Source organism: Budorcas taxicolor, chromosome X (assembly GCF_023091745.1).
Source record: "Budorcas taxicolor isolate Tak-1 chromosome X, Takin1.1, whole genome shotgun sequence".
In the NCBI taxonomy this organism is placed as follows: domain Eukaryota; kingdom Metazoa; phylum Chordata; class Mammalia; order Artiodactyla; family Bovidae; genus Budorcas; species Budorcas taxicolor.
Genome location: NC_068935.1, coordinates 23704761 through 23722363, shown reverse-complemented (window position 1 = coordinate 23722363; position 17603 = coordinate 23704761). Strand labels below are relative to the sequence as shown.

General features: G+C 40.0%; 1 protein-coding gene across 1 annotated transcript in view; it reads left to right on the top strand.

Annotated features, from left to right (window-relative positions):
• Positions 1–363: 363 nt before the first annotated feature.
• LRCH2 (leucine rich repeats and calponin homology domain containing 2) overlaps positions 364–17603 on the top strand; it is a 110169-nt gene continuing 92929 nt past the window's right edge. Inside the window, exon 1 of the mRNA XM_052663508.1 lies at positions 364–712. Coding sequence (XP_052519468.1) covers positions 364–712 — 349 coding nt within the window. The remainder of the gene's footprint in view (positions 713–17603) is intronic.

The window sequence follows — 17603 nt, the reverse complement described above, 5'->3', positions numbered from 1 at the left end:
AATATATTTACTTTTGTTTTGCAGATCTCAAAAGGTGAAGCAACTTAGAGATCTGGGGTCACATCCCTGACGACCTAGAGTTAAGCTGGTGTCGCTTCCCAAGATTTTGGTACCCAAAGCAGCGGAACCGGGGTTTAGCATCCTTCCTCTGATAGCACATTTCTTAAAGCAAGCATTCTGCACGTTTGAACAGCGTCTCTTCCATACCCAACACCTCCTCCCAGCCCGCCCCCTGGTTCCTTCCCACCCTCTACCTCGCACCCCCCACCTCCCGCCCCCAGCCTGCGCATGCGTCCTAAGAACCCCCTACACTCGCGGCACAGGCTCAGAGTATTGTCGGGGGCTATTCTCTCTCCCAGGAACATGGCGGCGAGTCAGGGAGGTGGTGGTAACAGTGGGGGCGGCAGTTGTGGTGGAGGTGGAAGTAGCGGTGGCGGTGGTGGGGCCGGAGGGGGAGGTGGCGGAACCGGAGTGGGAGGCGGCGGCGGCGGCGGGACCCTGGTGGTGCCCATCCCGGTACCGACTCTTTTCGGTCAGCCGTTCCCCAACGGGCCGCAGTGGAACCCGGGGAGCCTGCAGCCTCAACACACCGTGAGGAGCCTGGACCGGGCCCTGGAGGAGGCGGGCAACTCCGGCATCCTGAGCCTCAGCGGTAGGAAGCTCCGAGACTTCCCGGGCAGCGGCTACGACCTGACGGACACCACCCAAGCAGGTGACAGGGCGGGGAGGGGGAGGGGAAGCTGGGCGAGGAGGAGGTGGGGGCAGTGGGTTTCTGGGTGGCTGCGTGGCTGCGTTGTTAGACTCCGCTGGTCGGGGCGGGTGCGCGGGGGCGGCGAGACAGTCGGAGCAGCCAGCTCTGAATGTGAGGGGCAGAGGGGGGAGGTGGCGGCGGGGGTGTGGGGGGTGTGGGGGGTGGGCAGGAATGCTGACTGAAGGGTCTGTGGAAACCGGGTGGGATGTGAGGAGTGAAAGAGCATTATTGTTAAAGCGAGTTTCCCCCCTAAAGGGGTGGGGAGGGAGGCATTGACACCTTCCTGAATGCACTTCTTCCAACTCTCGTGAATGTTCCGGTCTTTCCTGGAGGAAAAAAAGACAATACATAAGACCATAATCTATACATATTCTTTAAAGCCATGCGTGCCTGTAAGAATGGTATATCCCTTTTCCTAGTGCAGCAGCAATATTGCCACGGTTTTTTTCTGTGTTCTTATTTTGTGTGTGTGTTTTAATCATCCTAGAATAGTCTTGCCTTCTTGTCACGTATGGCTTTAAATACTGAGATTTGTCATTTTCCTGGTGTTGAGGTAGTGGTGCTTAAATTAGTATTTGCTGCAACGGCAAATTAAATCATCAATCACTTATGTGTCTGCTTTACTAAGGGAAAGAATCCTTGTTTTGAGTTGTGTTGGAGTCTTAATTTTCATTACAGATGTAACCAAAAATTGTAAGGGCATTTTTGAGAATCAAAATTAACTCCATTCTTTTTGGAGTTGTGGGTTAACAGTTTATCATTTTGAATGAGAAATTGGCTATTGTAATGTTCTTCATATACTCTCTGGTACTCTTTGTTGTGGATGGCATTTTTTGTTATGAACAGTCTCCCCTCTGCCTTATAAGCCAAGGCTGATTATTTTAGGTGTGTTTTGATTTGATGAAGGACTTTTCACTTTTCATAATCTTCAAATTTGTTATTTATGTATCTGTTTTCATCTGCTTTGCTGAAAGAAATCATGGACAAAATGATCTTAATTTAGTGATTTTGAGGCAATGTAGTAAGTAAATTCACTCATAATGGGAGGTAATAAAAGATCTCTTATTTTCAGAATAACACTATTTCATTGTATTGTGCTTCTAGGTATTAAATCAAGATGTGTGTTTGGATGAGGGTGGGGAGAGGAAGAGAACCTAAAATTGAAGCCTCCTATCCAGTTATTCTCTTAGGAGTTATCCTAAGAACCATCAATGATTTTGTATGTTGGAAAGCATATTTGAGTGTTTACTCTTTCACTCTGAACAGATTTCCTAAACAATATGTTCACATATTCAAGATATATTGGCAAGACATTGTACTACTAGGTATGTTCTTCAAAGGCTTCAAGAAAAATGGTTTCAGACTGCATCATTATAGGGATATGTTGTTTTGCTTGTTGTTAGCTATAAAAGATTTATCTATCTATAGCGCAGAGTTGAAGTATCCTAGGTTGGCATTCTGGCCTTTCACTGTCTGGCTCCAGTTTATTGTTTCAACCTTAAGTCCTCAAATGCTCCTACATAGAACCCTCTGTTCCAAGTAGGTCAGCTCCCAGTTCCTCAAACATAGTTTATGAATTTCTGCCTTATCTTTGTAGAAGATCCATATTCATGAGATTTCCTTTTCTCCACCTATTTAATTTTGTTCAAGCCCCAGCTTTTCCAACATGCTGTCTCCAACTCCCTTAGTCCAGGGCAGTCTTCTGTTTCTTTGAATTCCCATGGTACTTAATGTCTTTACCACTTACGTGCTAGTGCTGGCTTTATTTTCTTTTTTATGTTTTGCTTTCCCTGGGAAGATGGAAAACTGCTTACGGTCAGGGAATAAGTAATGCACTTCCTTAGTTTTCTCATTATATATATCTTATATTGTACTTAATATTTTTCATAAATATGAGTATCATCTTATGTGATTATAACCATTGGCTTTTAAGGCTTTAGTTTGTTTTCTGAGGCAAGTTTTAACACAAACCAGAACCATATTTATTCTAGGTAATATTCATTCATCATAAACTTTATCAGTGTCTACAGTAACAGAGAACTTTTTGAAATAATTCCACCTCATTTTACTTAAAAAAAAAATTGAATTGGTGTTCCTTGTGGGAACACGTGAGAATTTAAATTAGAGATCTGTGGGTGATTCATTTGCCATTCATTTTTGACCAAATTCAACCACAACTAGTTAGGGGCAATAATCTTGTATGTAAAGAGACTAGTATCCATTATATATAAATGGAATTGAAGAAAAATAGAGCATGTTTGAGATTATACATACATACTTGTATATATACAAACATATAAATATGTATATGCAATATAGTCTGCTCAGTGAAAACAGTTCTGTTGTTATTGTTATATTTAAAATGACTCTCAGTGGAATAATGTTTCAGTACCAAATTGATTAGTTAGACAGCAATGGTTTATTGAGTTGGGAAGAGACTGGAAGAAGGGAAACTAGGTAGGAAACTATTTGTTAATCTATGTGTGAGGTGGTGAGGATCTAGGTGTGAGGTGGTGAGAATCTAGGTTAAAACAAAATTGGATTAGAAGGGGAAATTGATACATTTAAAGGAAGGGAGCTCTTCACATTGTTTGCTGTTCCTTACCATGTACATAAAAGATGAAATAGACCTGTGGCTTTCCACCTTGCCTGCCAGTCTATGTTCGATACAGGATACGGGATGCTTGGGGCTGGTGCACGGGGATGATCCAGAGAGGTGGTATGGGGTGGGAGGTGGGACGTGGCGGATTCATGTCAATGTATGGCAAAACCAATACAATATTGTAAAGTAAAATAAAGTTAAAAAAAATTTAAAAAAAAAGATAGCAAGGGAATTTTTTTGTTTGTTTGTTTGTTTTTTAATCTATGCCCGGGCTCCACCCCAGACCAATTAAATCAGTCTCAGGGGCAAAGAGGTGTGTGTGTGTGTGTGTGTGTGTGTGTGTGTGTGTGTAAGTATTCCCAGGTGATTTGGGAAACTAGAATTTTTTAGACATTTAAGAAATATTTATTGTTTGAGTGAATGAGAACATTGATAAAAGTTTGGTGACTAACCTAAAGCTAATTGTCAAGAAGGTCAAAACCAAAGCTAGGAAGGAACTAAATGTTCAAGTTCTAGTATAGAGATCAGAACTAAATGTTCACGTTCTAGTTCAGTACTCTTTCTGATAGACTTGTGTGAAGCAGACTCATTTTTTTCATCATATTATGTCTTTAGTGACTAGGAACTTACAGGAAACTATAGTTTCTCCAGTTCCCTTGAATAACTGTTTTACATTTAACATTGTTGGATAAACTTGTGTTAAAATAATGACTCTAAAATATGTAGCAGCAAAATCTTAATTTCTCTATTAATAGTCTTCCTGTGAGGGAGTGTGGATTGTATGTAGCTGATGGCAAAGTTTATCTTTGGTATCTTTTTTATTTCTCTTTGCATTTCTGGTGTCTGTTCTTCTTCACCTGTCCCCTTCCTCCTGCTGCCCTCCTTATTTCTTTTTCCCTCTTCAGCCTCACTCCCTTTTCTTTGCTGGGATGGAGCTCAACTGCTAATAACTAATTATGGCAGCCTTTCTAGGCGATTAACATTTAAAAGGGAGAGTTTGCCAGTTTACTTGATTCTCCATTTGGTGGTTTGTGCTCATGACCTTTTTTGAATTGATATGCCTTCCAGATACTTCTTAATTAAAATCCTCATGCATATGAAAACAGGAAATCAGGGATCAGAAAGTTTCAAGAAAATAGCTAACTCTGGTTGTAATGTCTTATCTTTGCTGGTCTGTGGGTAGACTTGGCAAGACAAAGGGAAACGGCCTAGAAAGTTTTAGTCTATCTGGATACTGTGATACTTGTTGACTTTAAGAGAGCTTAAAAATGATAATGGGTAATGGCTATGCAAACAAATTTGGAAACTTTTCATATTTGACTGTCACCAGTACTACAAATAAGTCTCAGTCTATTTGCAGCTGCCCCCTCTGCTTCTTCATAGTTCTTTATGTCCATAAACAATAGGTCTGTGAAACAGATTTAGGAATTCTTTACATACATCAGATTGTGTTGTGTCCTGGTGAATCACATGTTTTCCTGTAAACCTGGAGTCAACTCTAGTATTTCCTACATGTGCTGGTTCACCTCTTCAACTGTGGAGCATGGTGTCTTGTATCTGCTTGTAAAATGGAGCCGGTTAAACTTTGCAGCCTCTGATTTTGTTACATAGGTGAAGGCCATCTAAGTGCATTCGGTGGAATAAGCTTGTGATTTTGTGGCCGGAATCAAATATCTGCCTTGCTTTATGTAATAAATATCTTGCTGAAAAGTTGAATATGAAGGACATTTTTGTTAGTTGACTCATATTTTAATTGGTTCAGATTGAATTTAAGTTGCTAAACCTTGCAGTGTTTTATTCAGTGATGAATTCTTCCAGAGCATAAATAGTTGCCCTTTAATTTCTTTCTTTTGCAAGTTCACATTTTAAAATGTTAAAAAAAAACGAACCAACTCAAAACCCATGGTAAATAAGAAACACAAAATAAAAAAAATGTTATCTTAAGTCAGAGTGTATGGTTGTCATTAAACTCATACCATTTATACAGCTCCTTGTAAATTCTAAGCACTTTCATATATATTACCCTTTTGTATCCTAATAATAACCCTGTGGGCTTTGTAGAGTGCATAGTAATTACCCTTTGTTGTTGAGAGAGGTTAAGTGATTTGCCCGAAGTTAAATGGCTAGTATATGGCAGAGTGTGGGTCAGAGGCTAGATTTTCTAAATCTAACACTATTCCAGTGTTATTCCTGTTGCAACACTTTTTCTTCTTATAACAAAGCTATTAATAAACACTGTGCTAATAAATAGGTGATTTAATCTGAAAGATGAATGCTTATTTAGCTTCATAGATCATATAGTTTTTGTTTATGGTGCAGTGTGTTTTGTTTTGCACATGATATTTGCATAGCTTGTCTTCATGGTATTGGTTTTACAATAGGTACATTAAGCAAGCTTTTATTAAACTCTAACTCTGGAAACATGATCCTATAAAGGTTTATAAAATAGATGCATGTGTACAGTAATATATGTGATTATTAGAAAAGAGATGTAGCAATATTAAAAATATATTTTAATAAATGATACAAATAAGTTATATGGAACTGTGGCATAAGGCTTAATTTTATTGGGAGTTAAGTTAGTTTGAGAAAATTTCCTATAAAGTTAACTCTTGCTGAATCTTGGGTTAAATGATCACTATGGGATCAGCTTCAGTTCAGTTCAGTTGCTAAATTGTGTCCGACTGTTTGTGACCCCATGCATGCCGGGTTGGTTAGAATTAAGCAGAAAGGGACAATTGCAGGCTTTCAGGGGAGAAATTACACCCATATGGCGTTGAGAATGGCATTGCATATTAAGGGCAGATGTTAACTGAAAGTTCACTCTGTATTTTCTCAAACATACTTGGAGGCTGAGAGGATGGAATTGGTGGAGAGTTCAGTGTTAAAATACAAGACGGGGAGGGAGGATCTTCATGGACTGGTTGTTAGCAGTGGACATGGTCGTTAGCAATGGAAGAGAGGGGTTACCTAGTTCTCTGACTTTTGCTAAGGTGGCGGGAATGTAGATCCGTGGGGATAATAATGTCTTAAATTTTAGTGTTAGTCAATGCAGTGTCATGGGAAAACAAGTTTATAAGCATAGGAATAGGTACTCAATAGAGCAAAATGCTTTAAGGAATCATTATGGAGAATAAGCCACAGTTTAGAATTAGGACTGTGTGATAAGCAGCTAGATTAATTGCATTTGAAAAATATGATCTTACCATGTTTTCTGGAAAAAAATTACCATATATACTTCATGGCAGGTAAAAGAACAGAAGTGGTTGATTGGAATATTTTAGAACTGGGATTAGAGACACTGGCTTAAAGTTTAAAATTTAATATTTTGATTTAGATTGTTTGTAACATAAACCCTGAAGTATTTATTTATCGTCAAAAGCATAAAGATATGCAAGATCCAGAAGCTCATTGACAGCATGAGAAGTGATGTTCAGGACACTTTTCACAGATAAAAGTAATTGAAGACTTAGAGCATATTGATTTCCTGGGAGGTGGTATTTAAGTTCCAAGGCATACAGTCACACTTTGCAAAAGGGTATATCATTCTCCTAGCCCATCCCAACAGTACTCTCTAAGGGATACTTAAACTGTGTGATGCCCACCCCCATGGTACAGAGACTGTTCATCATCATGAACAATTTAGAAGGGGAAACCTTTTACTTTTCTCGAAACTTTGTGTATATTTAGGTAGTTCTTGAAGCATTGTAATACAATCAGTTCTCTGAAAAATTTCAGAAAGTTTTCTCTGCTTCCCTTTTTTCCCCCCATTTCCCTTTTATAGAAAAAAAAATACCTTATACTCCAGGGAACCATTTAATGTAATAAAAGAAAGCTGTACAAGTGAGTTTTATAACAATAATTTAAGTTTGTGTTTAGTTTCATTTTAAACTAGTGTATTCAGTCTGCTAAAGGTCTAACTTTTAGTCCTTACATTTCTACTGTTTCAAATAAATTATAAATTGATAGCATTCCACTTATAGACTGCCAGTCAGTAGACTGTAATGGATAGTTAAACAATAGATATTGTCTAATATATGTTTTGATAAAAAATTTATTTTAAGTTTTTTTTTTTCCAAATAGGAAAATAAAATCTTACCTATTTGTGGACATTGTTTATCTGTGTACTCTTATAATTTGAGGCATGCACTGGTGTTTAAATTAATTATGCTTCTTTCGGTGAAATTTTATGCATAATATTAGGGATTTAAGGGGACAAGAGACAGAAATAAAATGATTGTGTATAAACTTTTATTTGAACTGTATGGAGACTAACCAATTCTAGAACATTTGTGAATTTGGATTTGATTCAAAAATGACTTCGTGAAATGCTTATGTCCCTAAGAGACTCCAGAATATGCAGCATAGAAATTTTCCCTTCTTAAAAAAATAATTCCAGTATATAAATCCTTAGTACTTTAGCTAATTGGTTAGAGATGCCTGTGTCAATGGGAAATCAATTACTTTTAAAGATATTTATAAATTTAAAAATAGTCAATCAAACATAGATAACTATCTCCTTAATCTACCTTGATGAGTATGTAAGAATACATTTGTCATATCTATTTTATATAAATGGGCAAGATGGTAAAGTTGCTGACTTTAGGGAATTTATGATTTTAAGTGGTGGTATAAATTAAGTATTCATGTATCTATTATATAGGCTAGATCATGGTTTTAAGGAATGGGGAACTTGCCCCCAAGAGATATTTGGTAATGTTGGGGCTTCCCTGGTAGCTCAGACGGTAAAGCGTCTGCCTGCAATGCAGGAGATCTGGGTTCAATCCCTGGGTTGGGATGATCCCCTGGAGAAGGAAATGCCACTCCAGTACTCTTGCCTGGCAAATTCCATGGATGGAGGAGCCTGGTAGGTTACAGTCCATGGGATCACAAAGAGTCAGACATGACTGAGCAACTTCATTGGTTTTTGGAAACAGTTTTGATTGTCATAACTTGGGGATGCTACTCACATCTAGTGGGTAGAAGCCAGGGATGCCGCTAAGCATCTTAAAATGAACAGGACTGCACACGCAACAAAGACTTTGCAGGTCCAAAATGTCAATGGTGCCAAGACTGAGCACTGCTTGGCTAAAGTAAGATGAATGTCATAAGCGAAAACAAAGCAGTGTGCAAATTTGAAGAGGGAGTGGTGACATCGATTATAGGATAGGCTTTGAAGGGGAAAGGATCAGATTTTATACTTAATCATAAAAAGAGGATCCAATTCTCTGCGACCCCATGGACTATAGCTCACCAGTCTCCTCTGTGCATGGAATTTTCCAGGCAAGAATACTGGAGTGGGTTGCCATTTCCTCCTCCAGGGGATCTTCCCAACCCAGGGATCGAACCCATGTCTCCAGCATCTCCTGCAGTGGTAGGTGGGTTCTTTACCACTGTGCCACCTGGGAAGCCCATTAAAAAAAAAAGAGGATACTACATGAATATTGACATCCCAGAGTCTCTTGAAACTCAAAATGTCCAAAAAAAAAAAAAAATCAACTTTTGTATTGACCCTAGGACCTCTGGTCTTGCAGACCGGAAACTTGGGAATTATTCTTGACTCTTCACCTTCCTCACCCTCTATATATGGTTGGAACTTAAGGGCTCTTGATCATAACTCTTTGAATAGCTTTCAATTCTGTTCCATTCCTGTCTAATCTCAGTGTCAGTTGTTGTTGTTTATGTCCTTCTCTCCTCACCTTTAACTGACCCTATCAGCGGTTTTTCCCAGATGATTTCTCTGCTTCACGTTCAGTTTGCTTCAAGTCCAATTCGTTCTTCATACTGTAGCCTGAGGACTCTTTCTCATATGCAAATCTGCTTGTCACTTGTTGCTACTAAGACAGCTTCCAGCCAGTAAGCTTGCTCCTTAATAATACATTGCTTAGTTCTTGTTTTGAACTTTTAAAAAATGTAATACATAACTCTGCTTTATATAACTGGTAATTTTAATATTATATTACTTACTACTAAGTTGCAAAGATACAAATTGTTGTATGAAACTATAGTTCATTCTTTTTGATGGCTGAATTATCTTTTATTGTGCAACTATAGCATACTTTATCCACTTTCTCACTGGTGGCCATAATATTGTTAACATATTTTTACTCTTGTGAACAGTACTACTATAAGCATTATTATTCACATGTCCTATTGTAGATATACAATAATTTCTTGTGTGTATACTTGTGAATGAAATAGCTGGGTTATATAATAATATTTGTTGTTGTTCATTCGCCAAGTTGTGTCTGACTTTTTGACCCCATGCACTGCAGCATGCCAGGCTCCTGTCCTTCACCATTTCCTGGAGTTTGCTCAAACTCATGTCTGTTGAGTTGTTGATGTCATCCAACCATGCTGGATCATGGAAAAAGCAAGAGAGTTCCAGAAAAATATCTATTTCTGCTTTATTGACTATGCCAAAGCCTTTGACTGTATGGATCACAATAAACTGTGGAAAATTCTGAAAGAGATGGGAATACCAGACCACCTTACTTGCCTCTTGAGAAACCTATATACAGGTCAGGAAGCAACAGTTAGAACTGGACATGGAACAACAGACTGGTTCCAAATAGGAAAAGGAGTATATCAAGGCTGTATATTGTCACCCTGCTTATTTAACTTCTATGCAGAGTACATCATGAGAAATGCTGGACTGGAAGAAACACAAGCTGGAATCAAGATGGCCGGGAGAAATATCAATAACCTCAGATATGCAGATGACACCACCCTTATGGCAGAAAGTGAAGAGGAACTAAAAAGCCTCTTGATGAAAGTGAAAGAGGAGAGTGAAAAAGTTGGCTTAAAGCTCAACATTCAGAAAACGAAGATCATGGCATCCGGTCCCATCACTTCATGGGAAATAGATGGGGAAACAGTGGAAACAGTGTCAGACTTTATTTTTGGGGGCTCCAAAATCACTGCAGATGGTTATTGCAGCCATGAAGTTAAAAGACACTTACTCCTTGGAAGAAAAGTGATGACCAACCTAGATAGCATATTCGAAAGCAGAGACATTACTTTGCCAACAAAGGTCCGTCTAGTCAAGGCTATGGTTTTTCCAGTGGTCATGTATGAATGTGAGAGTTGGACTGTGAAGAAGGCTGAGTGCCGAAGAATTGATGCTTTTGAACTGTGGTGTTGGAGAAGACTCTTGAGGGTCCCTTGGATTGCAAAGAGATCCAATCAGTCCATTGTGAAGGAGATCAACCCTGGGATTTCTTTGGAAGGAATGATGCTGAAGCTGAAATTCCAGTACTTTGGCCACCTCATGCGAAGAGTTGATTCATTGGAAAAGACTCTGATCCTGGGAGGGATTGGGGGCAGGAGGAGAAGGGGACGACAGAGGATGAGATGGCTGGATGTCATCACGGACTGGATGGATGTGAGTCTGAGTGAACTTTGGGAGTTAGTGATGTACAGGGAGGCCTGGCGTGCTGGGATTCATGGGGTCGCAAAGAGTCGTACACGACTGAACTGAACTGAACCATCTCATCCTCTGTTGTCCCCTTCCCCTCCTGGCTTCAGTCTTGCCCAGCATCAGGGTCTTTTCCAATGAGTCAGCTATCGCATCTGGTGGCCAAAGTATTGGAGCTTCAGCTTCAGCATCAGTCCTTCCAATGAATATTCAGGGTTGATTTCCTTTAGGATTGACTGGTTTCATCTTGCAGTTGAAGGAACTCTCAAGAGTCTTCCCCAGCACTGCAGTTCGAAAGCGTCAGTTCTTCACCACTCAGCCTTCTTTATGGTCCAGCTCTCACATCCGTACATGACTACTGGTAAAACCACAGCTATGACTATACAGACCTATTTTGGCAAAGTGATATATCTGCTTCTTAAAAACACTGGCTAGGTTTGACATAGCTGTACTTCCAAGGGGCAAGCATCTTTTAATTTCGCAGTCAACTTCTGCATTGATTTTGTAGCCCAAGAAAATGAAATGTGACACTGTTTCCACATTTTCCCCATCTATTTGCTATGAAGTAATGGGACCAGATGCCATGATCTTAGTTTTTTGAATGTTGAATTTTAATCCAGCTTTTTTCCCACTCTTCTTTCACCTTCATCAAAAGGCTCTTAAGTTCCTCTTCACTTTCTGCCATTAAAGTGGTGTCATATGCATATCTAAGGTTATTGATATTTCTCCCAGCAATCTTGATACCAGCTTGTGCTTCATCCAACCCAGCATTTCGCATGATATATGCTGCATATAAGTTAAATAAGCAGGGTGACAATATATAGCCTTGACATACTCCTTTCCCAATTTTTTTCCATGTATGTTCTAACTGTTGCTTCTTGACCTGCATACCTACCTCAGAAGGCAGGTAAGGTGCTTTGGTATTCCCTTCTCTTTAAGAATATTCCACAATTTGTTGTGATCCACATAGTCAAGGGGTTTAGCATAGTGAATGAAGCAGAAGTAGATGTTTTTTTTTTTTTAATTTTAATTGGAGACTAATTACTTTACAATATTCTGGTTTTTGCCATACATTCACATGAATCAGCCTTGGGTGTACATATGTTCCCCATCCTGACTCTCCCCCCCACCCTCCCCATCCCATCCCTCAGGGTCATCCCAGTTCACCAGCCCTGAGCACCCTGTCTCATGCATTGAACCTGGACGGGCGATCTATTTCACATATGATAATATACATGTTTCAATGCTATTCTCTCAAATCACCCCACCCTTACCTTCTCTCACAGAGTCCAACAGTCTGTTCTTTACATCTGTGTCTCTTTTGCTGTCTCACATACAGGGTCATCATAACCATCTTTCTAAATTCCGTGTATATATGCTAATATACTGTATTGGGGTTTTTCTTTCTGACTTACTTCGCTCTGTATAATAGGCTCCAGTTTCATCCACCTCATTAGAACTGGTTCAAATGTATTCTTTTTAATGGCTGAGTAATATTCCATTGTGTATATGTACCACAGCTTTCTTATCCATTCATCTGCTGATGGACATCTAGGTTGCTTCCATGTCCTGGCTATTGTAAACAGTGCTGCGATGAACATTAGGGTACACGTGTCTTTTTCAATTCTGGTTTCCTTGGTGTGTAAGCCCAGTAGTAGGATTGCTGGGTCATAAGGCAGTTCTATTTCCAGTTTTTTAAGGAATCTCCACACTCTTCTCCATAGTGGCTGTACTAGTTTGAATTCCCACCAACAGTATAAGAGGGTTCCTTTTTCTCTGCACCCTCTCCAGCATATATTTTTTGTAGACTTTTTGATAGCAGCCGTTCTGACTGGCATGAGATGGTACCTCACTGTGGTTTTGATTTGCATTTCTCTGATAATGAGTATGCTGAGCATTTTTTCATATGTTTATTAGGCATTTGCATGTCTTCTTTGGAGAAATGTCTGTTTAGTTCTTTGGCCCACTTTTTGATTGGGTTGTTTATTTTTCTGGAATTGAACTGCAGGAGTTGCTTGTATATTTTTGAGATTAGTTCTTTGTCAGTTGGTTCATTTGCTGTTATTTTCTCCCATTCTGAAGGTTGTCTTTTCACCTTGCTTATAGTTTCCTTTATTGTGCAGAGTCTTTTATGTTTAATTAGGTCCCATTTGTTTTTAAGGAATTCACTTACTTTTTCTATGATCAGCGTATGGCAATTTGACCTCTGGTTCCTTTGCCTTTTCTAAATCCAGCTTGTACATCTGGACATTCTCCGTTTATGTACTGCTGAAACCTAGCTTGAAGGGTTTTGAGCATAATCTTGCTGGCATGTGAAATGAGTGCAATTGTACAGTAATTTTTACATTCTTTGGCATTGCCCTTCTTTGGGATTGGAATGAAAACTGATTTTTTGCAGTCCTGTGGCCACTGCTGAGTTTCCCAAATTTGCTGGCATAATGAATACAGCAATCTAACAGCATCCTCTTTTAAGATTTGAAATAGCTCAGCTGGAATTCCATCACCTTCTCTAGCTTTGTTTGTTTTTCAGTTCAGTTCAGTTGCTCAGTCGTGTCCGACTCTTTGGGACTCCATGGACTGCAGCATGCCAGGCTTCCCTGTCCATCACCAACTCCTGGAGTTTTCTCAAACTCATGTCCATTGAGTCAGTGATGGCATCTGACCATCTCATCCTCTGTTGTCCCCTTCTCCTCCTACCTTCAGTCTTTCCTAGTATTAGGGTCTTTTCCAGTGAGTCAGTTCTTCACATCAGGTAGCCAAAGTACTGAAACTTCAGCTTCAGCATCAGTCCTTTGTAATGAATTGAATTACACCACTTTTGTTGTAATGCTTCTCAAGACCCACTTGACTTCACATTCCAGGACATCTAGCTGTAGGTGATTCACCACATCATCGTGGTTAACTGGGTCATTAAGAGCTGTTTTGTACAGTTCTGTGTATTCTTGCCACCTTTTCTTAATTTCTTCTGCTTCTGTTCCATCATTGCTGTTTTATTCCTTTATTGTGCCTATCTTTGTATGAAATGTTCCCTTGGTAACTCCAGTTTTCTTAAAGAGATCTCTAGTTTTTCCCATTCTCTGGAAATCTGCATTTAGTTGACTATATCTTTCCCTTTCTCCTTTGCCTTTCACTTCTCTTCCTTTCTCAGCTATTTGTAAGGCCTCCTCAGACAACCACTTTGCCTTCTTTCATTTCTTTTTCTTGGGGATGGTTTTGGTCATCACCTCCTGTGAAATGTTATGAACCTCCATCCATGGTCCTTCAGGCACTCTGTGTACCAGATCTAGTCCCTTGAATCTATTTGTCACCTCCACTTTATAATCATAAGGGATTTGATTGAGGTCATAATGAATGGCTTAATGGTTTCCCTATATTCTTCAATCTGAGCCTGAATTTTACAATAAGAAGCTGATGATCTGAGTGACAGTCAGCTCCAGGTCTTGTTTTGGCTCACTGTATATGTCTTCTCCATCTTTGCTGCAAAGAATATAATTGGTCGATTTTGGTACTGACCATCTGGTGATGTCCCTGTGTAGAGTTGGCTCTTGTATTGTTGAAAAAGGGTGTTTGCTATGACCAGTGTGTTCTCTTGGCAAAACTCTGTTAGCCTTTGCCCTGCTTCATTTGGTACTCCAAGGCCAAGCTTGCCTGTTATTCCAGGTGTCTCTTGACTTCCTGCTTTTGCATTCCAGTCCCCTATGATGAAAAGGGCATCTTTTTTTGGTGTTAGTTCTAGAAGGTCTTGTAGGTCTTCATAGAACCATTCAACTTCAGCTTCTTCGGCATTAGTGGTCGGGGCATAGACTTGGATTACTGTGATACTGAATGGTTAGTCTTGGAAACGAACAGAGATCATTCTGTTGTTTTTGAGACTACACCCAAGTACTGCATTTCGGACTCTTGTTGACTATGAGGGCTACGCCATTTCTTCTAAGGTATTCTTTGACACAGTAGTAGATATAATGGTCATCTGAGTTAAATTCACCATTCCAGTGCATTTTAGTTCACTGATTGCTAAAATGTCCATGTTCACTCTTGCCACCTCCTGTTTGACCACTTCCAATTTACCTTGATTCATGGACCTAACTCTAGGTTCCTATACAGTATTGTTCTTTCCAGTGTTGTTCTGGAAGTAAGTCGGACTTTACTTCCATCACTAGTCACATCCACAACTGGGTGGGTGTTGTTTTTGCTTTGACTCCATTTCTTCATTCTTTCTGGAGTTATTTCTCCACTCTTCTCCAGTGACATATTGGGCACCTACTGACCTGTGGAGTTCAAATTTCAGTGTCATATCTTTTTGCCTTTTCATACTGTTCATGGCATGAATACTGAAGTGATTTGCCATTCCGTTCTCCAGCATCCCATGTTTTGTCAGAACTCTCCACCATGACCTGTTTATTTTGGATGGCCCTACATGGCATGGCTCATAGTTTCATTGAGTTAGACAAGGCTGTGGTCCATGTGATCAGTTTGATTAGTTTCTGTGATTGTGGTTTTCATTCTGTCAGCCCTCTGATGAATAAGGATAAGAGGCTTATGGAAGCTTCTTGATGGGAGAGACTGACTGCTGGGGAAGCTGGATCTTGTTCTGATGGGCAGGGCCATGCTCAGTAAATCTTTAATCTAATTTTCTGTTGATGGTTGGGGCTGTGTTCCCTCCCAGTTGTTTGGCCTGAGGCCAAACTGTTGAGCCATGCCTCCACTCCTGGGCACTCACAGGCAAGTCTGATTCAGTCTCTTGTGGGGATACTGCTCCATTCTCCTGGCTCCTAGTGCACACAGGTTTGATTTGTGTCTTCCAAGAATCTGTTTCCCCAGTCCTGTGGAAGTTCTGTGATCAAAACCTTCTGGCCTCCAAAGTCAAATTCCCTGAGGGTTCTCAGTCCCTTTGCCGGATCCCCAGGTTGGTAAATCTGTTGTCAGTCCTAGAACTTTCTTAACAGTGCAGGAATTTCTTTGATGTAATTGTTCTGCAGTTTGTGGGTCATCTGCCTGGCGGCTCTATGGTGCAGCTAACGGTGACCTCCTCTAAGAGGGCTTATGCCACATGCTGTGTGACCCAGGTCTGCTGCAGTCAGAGCCCCTATCCCCACGGCAGGCCACTACTGACCAGTGCCTCTGCAGGAGACACTCAAACACTCAAAGGCAGGTCTGGCTGTCTCTGTGGTCCTGGTGTACATAAGGTTTTGTTTGAGCCCTCCAAGCGTCTCTGGTGGGTATAGGGTTTGATTCTAAACGTGATTTTTCCCCTCCTACTGTCTTTTTGGGGCTTTCCCTTTGCCTTTGGACATGAGGTATCTTTTTGGTGGGATCCAACATTCTCCTGTCAATGGTTGTTCAGCATCAAGTTGCAGTTTTGGAGTTTTCACAGGAGAAGATGAGCACACATCCTTCTCTTTGATTCCTGTGCTCATTTACACATCTGAAGGTTGTCAGGGGGCCAGCAGATTCTAGACACTAGGGGGACCAGCAGCTTTTAGACACATTCCCTAAGCACGGGTCACACACTTGTCATCAGTTACTTAAGCCAGACTGGTTCCTCCTCATCCTGCAGATCTTGGTGGCCGCCACTTGGGATTCTGGCTGTGACAGCTATACCAACCCAGCTGGGGTTTGGAGTGGGTAGCCTATCCTTTCTCCAGGGGATGTTCCCAACCCAGGAATCGAACTGGGGTCTCCTGCATTTCAGGCAGATTCTTTAGCAGCTGAGCTACTAGGAAAGCCCCTGTAATATCTTTGAGAACCTTTAAAATGATGGGCAAATCATAGTGTCTTATTCTTTACTCTTCTTTTGATTAATAGTGAGGTTGAATGTATTTTCACATATATCTAGGTCATTAATAATTTTTATATTTGAATCTATTTATGTCCTTGGCCCAGGCTTTATATATGAACTGTTAGTATCATTTTGCTTAAATTTTTTTTTAAATTTATTTCACTGCACTGGGTCTTACTTGCAGCACTCTGAATCTTCAGTTTTCGTTGGTGGCATGGGGATCTTTAATTGCAGCATATGAACTGTTAGTTTCAGCATGCAAGATTTTTGTTGTGGCTTGTGAACTCCCAGTTGGTGCATGTGGGATCTAGTTCCCTGACCGGGTATTGAACACAGGCCCCTGCATTGGAGCACAGAGTCTTAGCCACTGGACCACCAGAGAAGTCCCTCATTTTGCTCTTTGATAGACTGTAGTTTTCTTTATGTAAAACTTATGTAGCTAAATCTAGAAATCTTTTCATTTGTGAATTATTTCTTCATTTGATGCTTTGAAAGTCCATCCCCAATTCTAGAATTGAGTGACTGTTCACTAAAATGTTTTTCTAGTTTTCTATGATTCATTAGTATGTTTATCTTTTTCTTCCATCTGAAACTTATTTTAGTAAAAGTTATGTGATGAAGCTATAACATTTGTCTTTTGAAAATAAAAAGTTTTTGAGAACCACTTAATAATACAACATGAGTTCAAAATGCTAAATTTATAGTATAATAAATTTTATAGGGGTTGAAGTAGAGTGCCATTCTCAAACATCACTTTGATGTTTGAATGTCATTATACTGCATTTTTTTTTGTGAAATTGAAACAATATGTAGAATTTTCTACATACAGCTGTGCATAGAGCTTCCCCTTCCCCCCTTACAAAATAGTCTTGTCTTTCCACGTGGCTTAGTAATTGTATGACTCAAAGTCCTTTTCTCACTGAGCATGCATGTAATCTGTCCTTTGGTTAGCAGCTGTGCTTTCTCCTTGCAGCATCTGTTTTTGTTTGCACCCTTGTTTCTCAAAGTGCCTGTGCTCAAAAGGAGTCTTCCATTGTTGGTTGCTGCAGGTCAC